Source organism: Oncorhynchus gorbuscha, linkage group LG15 (assembly GCF_021184085.1).
Source record: "Oncorhynchus gorbuscha isolate QuinsamMale2020 ecotype Even-year linkage group LG15, OgorEven_v1.0, whole genome shotgun sequence".
NCBI classification, from domain to species: domain Eukaryota; kingdom Metazoa; phylum Chordata; class Actinopteri; order Salmoniformes; family Salmonidae; genus Oncorhynchus; species Oncorhynchus gorbuscha.
Genome location: NC_060187.1, coordinates 61362018 through 61375572, shown reverse-complemented (window position 1 = coordinate 61375572; position 13555 = coordinate 61362018). Strand labels below are relative to the sequence as shown.

Genomic DNA, 13555 nt, shown 5'->3' with positions numbered 1-13555 from the left:
GTTAAATAAAGTTCGTTCAGAGCCATCGATGTGTCTGCTTGGGGGGGGGGGATATATACGGCTGTGATTATAATCCAGAATGCTCTTTAGGTTTTATCCCCCAAAAGACATGGTAAATCTCCTGTCAGTGTTATCCCCCAGAGGCCCATCCTCAGTAGAACACACACACAATAGTTAAGAATACTCTATTCTGTTGCGTAAAACAACCATTTGATGCAATAAAAGTATTATAACATAATCTTGCAATTTCTCCACCATATTGTAAAGAGGATATAACACAGCATATATTTGTGAAAAGATGACTTTAATTCTTAATTGTAAGCTAAATGTAAGATCTCTTGTCTTAGAAGATACAAAAATGTTTTTTACTATGTTCACAGTCAGATGAATGACATCAAGCTAAAGATAAAACTGATTTGCAAGAGGGATGAGATTTCAGAAACATTCACAGATAGTTATTTGACTCCAGTTCCCTCTGCAAACTGGCACCTAACCAGATGTGCAACATTGTAGCAATACTGTAAAGTGATATAGTCCTTCAACATCATTCATGACTCCTTACTCAACCTCAGGTTTCCTTCTTAATAGTGCAATACAACTCTTATTGTTGTTGTTCTGGAGAAGCAGAGTCAAATCAACTCCCTACTATTTCACAAACTGTCAATAACCTACTTACGACTTCTTGTTAAACTTCACATCCTCAAACTTGACTATCCTCCCTCCTTCAGTCTCCACCTCCTTTTGCTCCCAAGTCTCCACTTCCCCATTCCTTTGCTCATAACGGCGGATTCACACCTTGCCTGTTGTTGGGAGTGGGCATGGGAGACCCTTCAAGGCCTCTTCGTAGAGAAGCTGTTTCATGACATTTTGATTGGGTTGAGCTATGCCTGATGGAACCAGAGTATTACCATGGTCTACCTTTTTGAAGGGGAGTTGGTGAGTTCTTGACCTCAGTCTTTGGCAAGGCTGCTCGCTCCCATCTTGACAGGGAAGGTGAACGCTGTACGGGTTGTGGTTGCAGTGTCGCCTTGACCTCAAACTTCAACTCAGTCTTTGGCAAGGCTGCACGCTCCCATCTCGATGGAGAAGGTGCTCGCACAGGAGCTCGCACTAGCGTCTTGACCTCAGGCTTTGGAGAAGCTGTACGCTCCCATCTCGATGGAGAAGGTGCTCGCACAGGAGCTCGCACTAGCGTCTTGACCTCAGGCTTTGGAGAAGCTGTACGCTCCCATCTCGATGGAGAAGGTGCTCGCACAGGAGCCCGCACTAGCGTCTTGACCTCAGGCTTTGGAGAAGCTGTACGCTCCCATCTCGATGGAGAAGGTGCTCGCACAGGAGCCCGCACTAGCGTCTTGACCTCAGGCTTTGGAGAAGCTGTACGCTCCCATCTCGATGGAGAAGGTGCTCGCACAGGAGCCCGCACTAGCGTCTTGACCTCAGGCTTTGGAGAAGCTGTACGCTCCCATCTCGATGGAGAAGGCGCTCGCGCAGGAGGCCCCACTAGCGTCTTGGCCTCAGACCTTGGTAAAGCATTGCGCTCAAATCTGGATGGAGATGGTGAACGCTGTAGAGGAGCTTGAGGACTTAGTGTTCTCTTGACCTCAGGCTTTGGAAAAGCTGCACACTCAAATCTCGATGGAGAAAGTGAGTGCTGTACAGGAGCTTGAGGACGTGGCAAGGTGACTTTTACCTGAGTGTGAGGAAAGGGTGTCAGAAGATGTCCTCTTTTTTCCCCCCCGGTGTTGCCAACACCGCAATCTATCCCTGCCCTTTGTATCTCCGGCATGATTCCGGCCATGGTGGCTCGCACTGTGGGGTCTCTCTGCACCATCCTACAGACAGCGTTACAGTACTGCTGGCCTTGGAGACTGAGGATCTCCTGGATCTTAGTTGGACAGACACTGGGGGTGTACAGCCTGACTCTGGCATAAAGTTCGGTAATGATTTTACCCATAGCCCACACATCCGAGCGCTGATCTCTCTGGCCCCTCCTCTGCAGGACCTCAGGTGGAGAGTAGGCCTCATTGCCCATATCCATGGCAGAATTTAGGCCATTGCAGAAGAATTTGGCAAGTCCCATATCAATGATCACAGCTCTGTGAGAATCATGCTCTACCTGGAAGAGATCATTTGAGAGGGGTGGAGAAATATAGTTTTATATCTAGTCTATTTATTTACAGTGATAATGTGATAGTGATAAATAACAGATGGACAACTGCTTCTAAAGTCTTGCATCATTAATGACGAACATCAGAACAACAAAAACAACTTTATTGCCTTTCTCACCATGATGTTCTCGGGCTTGAGGTCCTGATGGACGATGTCTTTGCTGTGTAGGTGAAGCAGTCCTTCACACATGCCTGTGATGATGGTGGCCTTTATAGCTGGAGTCAACTGTGGGGAATAAAGGCTTTGATTATCAACCGATGAGCTAACTTGCACATAGAAATATTTTAATAAAGTTGGGAAGGCCCCCTGAAAATCCTGTAGGCATAGATACTTGTTAAATCAGATATTTCAGACTAACATTTTGCTAGGGTGAACTTTCATCAACACTGTCACACGTGTGTTTGGTGGCAGCAGTGGGATCCCATAGACCTACCTGTATTTTAGATTTTTGTGATTTGAAGATGGTTGTCTCCAGTTCCTCTCCAAAGATGAACTCCATGGGGATGATCCACTTAGAGTCCTTGAGTGTTGGATTACCCAGAAGCTTCACTATGTTAGGATGAATTGCCTTTCTGGTGTCCCAGGTCACAGAGGGGGTGTGAAAGAAAACGGAGAGAAAGGGTTATGAGAGGCATTGGACTACAGCAAAACCAAGCACTTCTGTAATGCACTTCTCATCAGCACCCTCATCAACACCATCTCTGACGTCATCACCTTTTAGCAACATACCATGATAGCACAGTGTCTGTCACACTCACTTGTATACTTGACACTCTCTCTCCAGGTCTCTCCTATTGATTAAGTGTTGTGGCACCTTCTTGATTGCAGCCCAGGTGTCATTGTACTTCTCCTTGTATACCTTCCCAAAGCTGCCAGCAGCAAGAGTTTTGGTGGAGTACGCCATCTAGGGGTTTGGTGGGGAGTGGGCAGTGAGGTCAAGATCCAATAGAAATGTTAAACATTGTGACCAAAAACAACAAAAGCATTCACCTCTGCATACCATTTTATCGTATTACTATTGTTAGGGTAAGTAGCGGTAAGTACACCCTACAGAGTCACTTCTCTCAAAGTTATAAAGGGAGAATTCCAAACAGAAAAGGATAATGAAGTGGGAGAGAAGGGTGTGCATGTTGACTACAAATTAAAGCAAACAGTGCTGAAACTGTAGAACAGAGGAATTCTGCGGACAGTTTATCATATAGTAAGGTGGAAAATCTGTTGAAAAAAAAATCATACTGGTATTCTAATCCACAAAAAAACAACCAACTCTGAGGCATTCCTAAATCCCTGTTTGCACTATTTATGCCAGCACAGTCAAATGTTGTCAAACTCTACACAGGAACAAAAAAGTCACATGCTGTGTTATGTGTCGTTGGCATAGTAGCAATACAGTGCCTTTGGAAAGTATTCAGACCCCTTGACTTTTTCCACATTTTGTTACATTACAGCCTTATTCTAAAATGGATTAAACAAATACAAATCCTCAGCAATCTACACACAATACCCCATAATGACAAAGTGAAAACAGGTTTGGAGAAATCTTTGCAAATGTATAAAAAATGGTCTACCTTATTTACATAAGTATTCAGACCCTTTGCTATGAGACTTGAAATTGAGCTCAGGTGCATCCTGTTTTCATCAATCATCCTTGAGATGTTTCTACGACTTGATTGGAGTCCACCTGTGGTAAATTCAATTGATTGGACATGATTTGGAAAGGTACACACCTGACTATAAGTTGGCATTGCATGTCAGAGCAAAAACCAAGCCATGAGGTCAAAGGAATTGTCCGTAGAACTCAGAGACAGGCATGTTTTGAGGCATAGATCTGTGGAAGGGTACCAAAACATTCCTAAAGCATTGAAGGTCCCGAAGAACACAGTGGCCTCCATCATTCTTAAATGGAAGACGTTTGGAACCACCAAGACTCGCCGCCCGGCCAAACTGAGCAACTGGGGGAGAAGGGCCTTGGTCAGAGAGGTGACCAAGAACCTGATGGTCACTCTGACAGAGCTCCAGAGTTCCTCTGTGGAGATGGGAGAACCTTCCAGAAGGACAACCATCTCTGCAACAGACCTTTATGATAGAGTGGCCAGACGGAGGCCACTCCTCAGAAAAAGGCACTTGACAGCCCGCATGGAGTTTGCCAAAAGGCAACCTAAAGACTCTCAGACCATGAGAAACAAGATTTTCTGGTCTGATGAAACCATGATTGAACTCTTTGGCCTGAATGCCAAGCAAGGAAACCTGGCACCATCCCTACAGTGAAGCATGATGGTGGTAGCATCATGCTGTGGGGATGTTATTCAAGGGCAGGGACTGGGTGACTAGTCAGGATCGAGGGAAAGATGAACAGAGCAAGGTAAAGAGAGATCCTTGATGAAAACCTACTCCAGAGCACTCAGGACCTCAGACAGGGGTGAAGGTTCACTTTCCAACAGAACAATGACCCTAAGCACGCAGCCAAGACAATGCAAGAATGGTTTCGGTACAACTCGCTGAATGTCCTTGAGTGGTCCAACCAGAACCCGGACTTGAACCTGATCGAACATCTCTGGAGAGACCTAAAAATAGCTGTGCAGCAACACTCTGCATACAACCTGACAGAGCCTGAGAGGATCTGCAGAGAAGAATGGGAGAAATTCCCCAAATACAGGTGTGCCAAGCTTGTAGCGTCATACCCAAGAATACTCAAGGCTGTAATCGCTGCCAAACGTGCTTCAACAAAGTACTGACTAAAGGGTCTGAATACTTACACTACCATTCAAAATGTTGGGGTAAATTAGAAATGTCCTTGTTTTTGAAAGAAAAGCTGCATTTTTTGTCCATTGAAATAACATTAAGTTGACCAGAAATACAGTGTAGACAATGTTAATGTTGTAAATGACTATTGTAGCTGGAAACAGCTGATTTTCTATTTTCTATATCTACATAGGTGTGCAGAGGCCCATTATCAGCATCCATCACTCCTGTGTTCCAATGGCACCTTGTGTTAGCTAATCCAAGTTTAGCATTTTAAAAGGCTAATTGATCATTAGAAAACCCTTTTTCAATTATGTTAGCATAGCTGAAAACTGTTGTCCTGATTAAAGAAGCAATAAAACTGGCCTTCTTTAGACTAGTTGAGTATCTGGAGCATCAGCATTTGTGGGGTCGATTACAGGATCAAAATGTCCAGAAACAAATAACTTTCTTCTGAAACTCATCAGTCTATTCTTGTTCTGAAAAATGAAGGCTATTCCATGTGAGAAATTGCCAAGAAACTGAAGATCTCGTACAATGATGTGTACTACTCCCTTCACAGAACAGCGCAAACTAGCTCTAACCAGAATAGAAAGAGGAGTGGGAGGCCCCTGTGCACAACTGAGCAAGAGGACAAGTACATTAGAGTATCTAGTTTGAGAAACAGATGATTCACAAGTCCCCAACTGGCAGCTTCATTAAATAGTACATGCAAAACACCAGTCTCAACGTCAACAGTGAAGAGGCGACTCCGGGATGCTGACCTTCTATTATTTGTGGCTGAATGGCAGCAAGTCCACACAGCAATGTTTCAACATCTAGTGGAAAGCCTTCCCAGAAGAGTGGAGGTTGTTATAGCAGCAAAGGGGGGGACTAACTCCATGTTAATGCCCATGATTTTGGAACCTTTCAGTGACCATTTGTGGCCTGCCATCAGATATAATGTGGCCCCTACTTCTGTTCTCAACACTACAATGATTTAAAAAGAAATCATGTTGGGAATGACAACATATTACAATAATGAATTCAGAGCTTATGCTACAGTATTCAAACAAAGAGGTAATTGTTCAACTATGAACAAGCAGAATATAAAAATGCCATTTACATTAATGTGCAGTTTTCCTAACATTAGCTTTTACACAAATGGCCACATTTGGCAAATTACATTGACACCTCTAAAATAGAGCAATAACTTGTTCAACCCTCTTTACATGACATACATTTCATTCAGTGGAGGCTGCTGAGGGGAAGACGGCTCATAACAATGGCTTGAACGGAGTGAATGGAATGACATGTGTTTGATGTACTTGATACCCTTCCAGCCATTTCCAGCCATTTCCACAAAGCTGTCCTCCCCAATGCCACTAACCTGAGTTCATTGGATACTGATACAACACACAAAATCTCATTTGTTCTATTTTACAAAAGCAACGTTGATTAACTTCATGCTTGTTATACATGGGAAATAAATATCCTAAACCTAACCAGCTAGACAGTGTTATCCGCATGCTAAAACTGGGGAGAGAGGGAGGAGAGAATTCACTTTCTGTTTCGTCTGCTGTTGGCTTGATAGCGTTCACGCAAATGTTTTTCCACATGTTATTGCTGAAATAAGATTGTAATTGTGTCAATATGTTGTGAATATTTTGGAGGAAAAAAAACCCAGCCGCTTTCCATAACTAAGTGAAATGAAGTGCCACATTTTTATTTATTTAACCTTTATTTAACCAGGTAGGCAAGTTGAGAACAAGTTCTCATTTACAATTGCGACCTGGCCAAGATAAAGCAAAGCAGTTCGACAGATACAACGACACAGAGTTACACATGGAGTAAAACAAACATACAGTCAATAATACAGTATAAACAAGTCTATATACAATGTGAGCAAATGAGGTGAGAAGGGAGGTAAAGGCACGCCCAATTTTTCAGTTTTTGATTTGTTAAAAAAGTTTGAAATATCCAATAAATGTCGTTCCTCTTCATGATTGTGTCCCACTTGTTGATTCTTCACAAAAAAATACAGTTTTATATCCTTATGTTTGAAGCCTGAAATGTGGCAAAAGGTTGCAAAGTTCAAGGGGGCCGAATACTTTCGCAAGGCACTGTACCTGCTGGAGCGTGTGCTACAGGTGGGAGATGCTATGGTGACCAGCGAGCTGAGATAAGGGGGGACTTTACCTAGCAGGGTCTTGTAGATAACATGGAGCCAGTGGGTTTGGCGACGAGTATGAAGCGAGGGCCAGCCAACGAGAGCATACAGGTCGCAATGGTGGGTAGTATATGGGGCTTTGGTGACAAAACGGATTGCACTGTGATAGACTGCATCCAATTTGTTGAGTAGAGTATTGGAGGCTATTTTGTAAATGACATCGCCAAAGTCGAGGATTGGTAGGATGGTCAGTTTTACAAGGGTATGTTTGGCAGCATGAGTGAAGGATGCTTTGTTGCGAAATAGGAAGCCAATTCTAGATTTAACTTTGGATTGGAGATGTTTGATATTGGTCTGGAAGGAGAGTTTACAGTCTAACCAGATACCTAAGTATTTGTAGTTGTCCACGTATTCTAAGTCAGAGCCGTCCAGAGTAGTCATGTTGGACAGGCGGGTAGGTGCAGGTAGCGATCGGTTGAAGAGCATGCATTTAGTTTTAATTGTATTTAAGAGCAATTGGAGGCCACGGAAGGAGAGTTTTATGGCATTGAAGCTTGCCTGGAGGGTTGTTAACACAGTGTGCAAAGAAGGGCCGGAAGTATACAGAATGGTGTCGTCTGCGTAGAGGTGGATCAGAGACTCACCAGCAGCGAGAGTGACCTCATTGATGTATACAGAGAAGAGAGTCGGTCCAAGAATTGAACCCTGTGGCACCCCCATAGAGACTGCCAGAGGTCCGGAAAGCAGACCCTCCGATTTGACACACTGAACTCTATCAGAGAAGTAGTTGGTGAACCAGGCGAGGCAATCATTTGAGAAACCAAGGCTGTCGAGTCTGCCGATGAGGATGTGGTGATTGACAGAGTCGAAAGCCTTGGCCAGATCAATGAATACGGCTGCACAGTAATGTTTCTTATCGATGGCGGTTAAGATATCATTTAGGACCTTGAGCGTGGCTGAGGTGCACCCATGACCAGCTCTGAAACCAGATTGCATAGCAGAGAAGGTATGGTGAGATTCGAAATGGTCGGTAATCTGTTTGTTGACTTGGCTTTCGAAGACCTTAGAAAGGCATGGTAGGATAGATATAGGTCTGTAGCAGTTTGGGTCAAGAGTGTCCCCCCCGCCCTTTGAAGAGGGGGATGACCGCAGCTGCTTTCCAATCTTTGGGAATCTCAGACGACACGAAAGAGAGGTTGAACAGACTAGTAATAGGGGTGGCAACAATTTCGGCAGATAATTTTCGAAAGAAAGGGTCCAGATTGTCTAGCCCGGCTGATTTGTAGGGGTCCAGATTTTGCAGCTCTTTCAGAACATCAGCTGAATGGATTTGGGAGAAGGAGAAATGGGGAAGGCTTGGGCGAGTTGCTGTTGGGGGTGCAGTGCTGTTGACCGGGGTAGGAGTAGTCAGGTGGAAAGCATGGCCAGCCGTAGAAAAATGCTTATTGAAATTCTCAATTATGGTTGATTTATCAGTGGTGACAGTGTTTCCTATCTTCAGTGCAGTGGGCAGCTGGGAGGAGGTGTTATTATTCTCCATGGACTTTACAGTGTCCCAGAACTTTTTTGAGTTAGTGTTGCAGGAAGCAAATTTCTGCTTGAAAAAGCTAGCCTTGGCTTTTCTAACTGCCTGTGTATAATGGTTTCTAGCTTCCCTGAACAGCGGCATATCACGGGGGCTGTTCGATGCTAATGCAGAACGCCATAGGATGTTTTTGTGATGGTTAAGGGCAGGTCTGGGGAGAACCAAGGGCTATATCTGTTCCTGGTTCTAAATGTTTTATTTAAGATGGTTAGGAAGGCATTTAAAAATAATATCCAGGCATCCTCTACTGACGGGATGAGATCAATATCCTTCCAGGATACCCCGTGCCAGGTCGATTAGAAAGGCCTGCTCGCTGAAGTGTTTCAGGGAGCGTTTTACAGTGATGAGTGGAGGTTGTTTGACCGCTGACCCATTACGGATGCAGGCAATGAGGCAGTGATCGCTGAGATCTTGGTTGAAGACAGCAGAGGTGTATTTAGAGGGGAAGTTGGTTAGGATGATATCTATGAGGGTGCCCGTGTTTAAGGCTTTGGGGAGGTACCTGGTAGGTTCATTGATAATTTGTGTGAGATTGAGGGCATCAAGTTTAGATTGTAGGATGGCTGGGGTGTTAAGCATGTTCCAGTTTAGATCGCCTAGCAGCACAAGCTCTGAAGATAGATGGGGGGGCAATCAGTTCACATATGGTGTCCAGAGCACAGCTGGGGACAGAGGGTGGTCTATAGCAAGCGGCAACGGTGAGAGACTTGTTTTTAGAGAGGTGGATTTTTAAAAGTAGAAGTTCAAATTGTTTGGGTACAGACCTGGACCTTATCACCGCTACACATGGCTATCAGCGGAGCCTTGACTGGCAGAGAAACAGTTAATTCAACCTCGTTCACTGCCTTTAAAAAAAACATACCTGATATGGATGACTTGCTTAAACAAATATGGTTTCTACTGACAATTGAGATGTACACGCTATGGCATAAGGGGATGAAGAGTGGATAAGAGGCCGTCTGTAATTTCGATTAAGACATTAATGAGCGAGCCTGCCCGGACGTTGTCAATATAACTATTTGTTCAGCACTTTTGAAATGTACAGCACCAGATTTCAGAACATGAACCATTCTTACAGTATTCTCCCTGTACACCAAGTCAGAACTGTAGGATAAATAAAGGTGGCATATAAGCAGACAATGAATGCTTTTACAATGTTCAATGATAACATTTATCAAAAAACAGGTTAAAGGCTACATGTGCACCACCAAGTCAGAACATTAGGCTAAATTATGAGGGGAACAGGGAGAAAATTATTAGGGTGAGGCACATGGGCTACTAACAGCTTACTACACAACATACACTTAGTATTACTTTCTTAGCTACAGTATACATATCTCCCTGGCATATAACATAATTTATGTAGCAGATTACAATACATTTTTAAATTTACGTTCTTGTGCTAACTTGAAGTGGAAGGTAGCACGGTGGTCCTTCGTGGGTAAATTTTGTCATAAACTTTGTCATCAAAGTCTGGCATTCTATGGATTTCAAGACAACTGGAGAAAAAATGTTGAATCATGCCGTTAGTGATCTTCAGGTTGAAGCTTGAGTTCCCGACTTGGAAATCCGAGTTGGACCATTCAAAACTATTTTTCTCAGTCGGAGCTCATTTTTTTTCAGAGTTCCCAGTTGTCTTGATCTCTGGATTGACAGCATGGCCAATGTTGAATGTTTATCCTTTTAAGCTTGTAAAATAAGCCATTAAACCCAGACTTGAACCACACATCCACTCCACTGAATAGAAGGCTAGTGATTGCTTTGCAATGTTTGCAGTTAGCTACTGATTCCTCCCAAACTACTCAATGTTGAATTTGCGATTTCAAACTTGTTGTGTAATGTTTATGTCCAATGGCCAATAAACACCGATACGTTTTATCTATAATGTCTCTTCATAATTGATACATAATGACGACTGCTAGCTTTGAAAGTATGATGTTGACATGATCAGTCCAAAACTAATGTAGATATAACGGGATTTGATGTCATTTTATCTGTGGCCAATGACCTTATAAGAATATTTTGAAGATAAATAGACAACGCAGAGGATGAGAGGACTAAAACTAGAGTACTAATGACGTTCTGTACATTGAGTCTGGGGCATTATAAATGGCATCCTGTTCCTTTGTTCTGTGGAGAAAGGCTGAGGACAAGGAAGACTGAACATCTAACGCTCAACATAACATCTAAGATTTGTCCTTCTCAAATAAATCTATTTTTCTCCCCCTGATTTGCTTTGGAGTTTGTGTTATTGAAGAATAACATCAACTGCTAACAACATTGACCCTTCTTGGATAGCCACTTCTAATATAACTCTATGGCAGCACCCAAGCACCTTGAATTTTGAGCTCTCCCCGTAGATTTTGCGGTAACGTAGTGTACCCATGAGTGACAGAACACTGAGCCAATCACGACGCAACTAGAGAACATTACCAACCCGTACCCGCCTTATTTTCCGCTAGCTGCCCCACCACCACTGAAAGCACTGAGCTAAGCTGAAACACCTGCATTTTGGAGCTGACTTACTCAAGAAAGCAACAAAGAGACCATGTTTGTATGTGGCTTTATTAACTCAGTGATTTTTTTTTTTAACATTGTTTGCAAACTGATATGTGACATGGATTAATGCCAAAATAACATGCAAACAGGTAATTTTTCTAAACAGGTGGGGCTCAAAACAGATGGTCCTCTGCGGTAAGTACACCCTACAGAGTCAATTATCACAAAGTTACAAAGACAAAGAGAGAATTCCAAACAAAAGATGATAATGAAGTGGGTGAGAAGGGTGTGTCTGTTGACTACAAACTAAAGCAAACAGTGTTGCAACTGTAGATCAGAAGAATTACACATACAGTTTCACACATAGTAAGGTGGACGTTCTGTTGAAAATCTAACCTGGTATTCTAAACCATTCAAAACCAACCAACTCTAATTGAGGAATTCCCAGATCCCTGATAGTACAGAAGCCTATTTATGCCAGCACAGTCAAATGTTGACAAACTACAAAATCACAAAGAAGTCACATGCTGTGTTGTGAGTCAACCATTTGTCATTCATTGGCATAGTGTCACGTTCATTATAATGATTGGACCAAGGCGCAGCATACTTAGAGTTCCACATATTTTAATAAACGGAAACCGAAACTCAAGCAAAAACAATAAAGCACAAACAAAACGTGAAGCTACTGGTGTGCACACAGGCAACTAACTATAGACAAGATCCCACAAACACAATGAGGAGAATGGCTACCTAAATATGATCCCCAATCAGAGACGATAAACAGCTGTCTCTGATTGGGAACCATACCAGGCCAACATAAAACATGAATCACCTAGATGACCCACCTTATTCACTATCACGCCCCAACCAACAGAGAATAAACAGCTCTCTATGGTCAGGGCGTGACACATAGTATCAATATAGATTAGACACAGAGACACAGAAAGATACAGAGCAATAGTCACAGCAAGAAAAAGCAAGAGTAGGAATTTGAAATGTAAAAGTCAGAGATGATGAATAGGAGCAAAGCTGTCTGAGGGAGAGACATTAGTATATCAAGAGAGGTAGATACCTTTCAGTGACCATCCGTGGCCTGCCATCAGATATAATTGGTCCCCTAATTCCCAATACTAAAATTATATGAAAATATTTGATGTTGGGAATGACAACACATTAGAATAATAAACACTGTCTCTAACAAAGAATATTTCTAGTTTAAACCCATGTGGCTATATTAGTCAAATAAATTGACAGCACCAGATGTCCATTATCTGCTACCTGGGCTTCAAGATAAAATTCTATTAAAATATCCTTACCTCAACCTCTGTCAGTTTAGTTCAGGAACGGCTGCTGTCTTGGTGCGTCAGGTTTAAACATAAGAGAATACCGCTGTCTGTGTTTTTTATGTCTCCTCTGCCCCACCCCTAAAGTAGTCACGCCCATTTCTTTGGAAATTACGGAGAATGTGGTCTGTCATTCATAGAGAAAATATGCCAGGCGCATGTTTGTATAGGATGCATGGGGAGTGAGTATATCTGTTTTGTACCGACAAAACTGTGGTTATATGTAGAAGCCAGACAACAAAGTTCAAATTAAGCCTCTATAATTGATAAATTGAGTTGCGCAGCGGTCTAAGGCGCTGCATCTCAGTGCTAGAGACGTCACTATAGACACCCTGGTTCCAGGCTGTATAACAACAGGCTGTGATTGGGAGTCCCATAAGGCGGCGCACAATTGTCCCGGGTTTGTCACTATGAATAAGAATTTGTTCTTAACTGACATGCCTAGTTAAATAAAGGTTCAATTAAGAAATGTTAATAATTCTCCCAGAGCAAAAGACAAGGAGCAACTTGGAGATGCAAATGAGGGTAATAAACAGTTAAAGGATATCCAGGAAAACATAGCTAAAATGCTCTCAATGCTCACCAAAACAAACTAACTGCTACAATCTGTTGTCAAACTTTGGAACTATCCAAGTCAACATGGGGGAAAGGAGATCAAAATCCAAGGCCAGTCCATTTGATTTGTCCAGGACCTATCTGCTAGGCTGAGGAAAAAAACACAAGCGATACATTCTGTTTCAACAGTCAAGGAGGAAAAAGAGGAAGAGGGAATCAAATCTCAACCCCCGCTTCCCGACAGTACTGTAGGTATGGAAGGGAACGCAAAGGATAGAATTCACAAGCGCAGATGAAGCCCTAATCAAGCTACAAGAAAGCACCCTGCTCTGAGAAGAAGTCGTAGGAAATAACGATGAGCGCATCAGGCTACATACAGTGATGTCTTAGACCAGCTTATTGTAAGTTGAGACAATATAATTTTCTCCTCCCCCAAATTCAATCTATACTTTACTTTCCCCAAATAACTGTTCTTCTCTATGAAGTAACAATAGAAGTAGCCAATGCCATGGA

General features: G+C 42.8%; 1 protein-coding gene across 1 annotated transcript; it reads right to left on the bottom strand.

Moving 5' to 3' along the window:
• Positions 1–291: 291 nt before the first annotated feature.
• LOC123997545 (serine/threonine-protein kinase Nek8-like) lies at positions 292–12561 on the bottom strand. Its single transcript, XM_046301903.1, has 5 exons — positions 12461–12561; positions 2928–3073; positions 2603–2741; positions 2287–2394; positions 292–2116 (listed from the first exon to the last, which is right to left on the bottom strand). Exons 2-5 carry the CDS (start codon positions 3071–3073, stop codon positions 905–907), a joined length of 1605 nt encoding a protein of 534 aa, XP_046157859.1. The 5' UTR covers positions 12461–12561; the 3' UTR covers positions 292–904.
• Between the last annotated feature and the right edge of the window lie 994 nt (positions 12562–13555).

What these genes read in the sequence shown, in the direction of transcription:
- LOC123997545 (XM_046301903.1), bottom strand. Translation starts at nt 3,073, where the DNA reads ATGGCGTACTCCACCAAAACTCTTGCTGCTGGCAGCTTTGGGAAGGTA. An exon ending in CACAAAAATCTAAAATACAG is followed by an intron (nt 2,395 to 2,602) that starts GTAGGTCTATGG and finishes TATTCCCCACAG; the next exon opens with TTGACTCCAGCTATAAAGGC. An exon ending in TCAAGCCCGAGAACATCATG is followed by an intron (nt 2,117 to 2,286) that starts GTGAGAAAGGCA and finishes GATCTCTTCCAG; the next exon opens with GTAGAGCATGATTCTCACAG.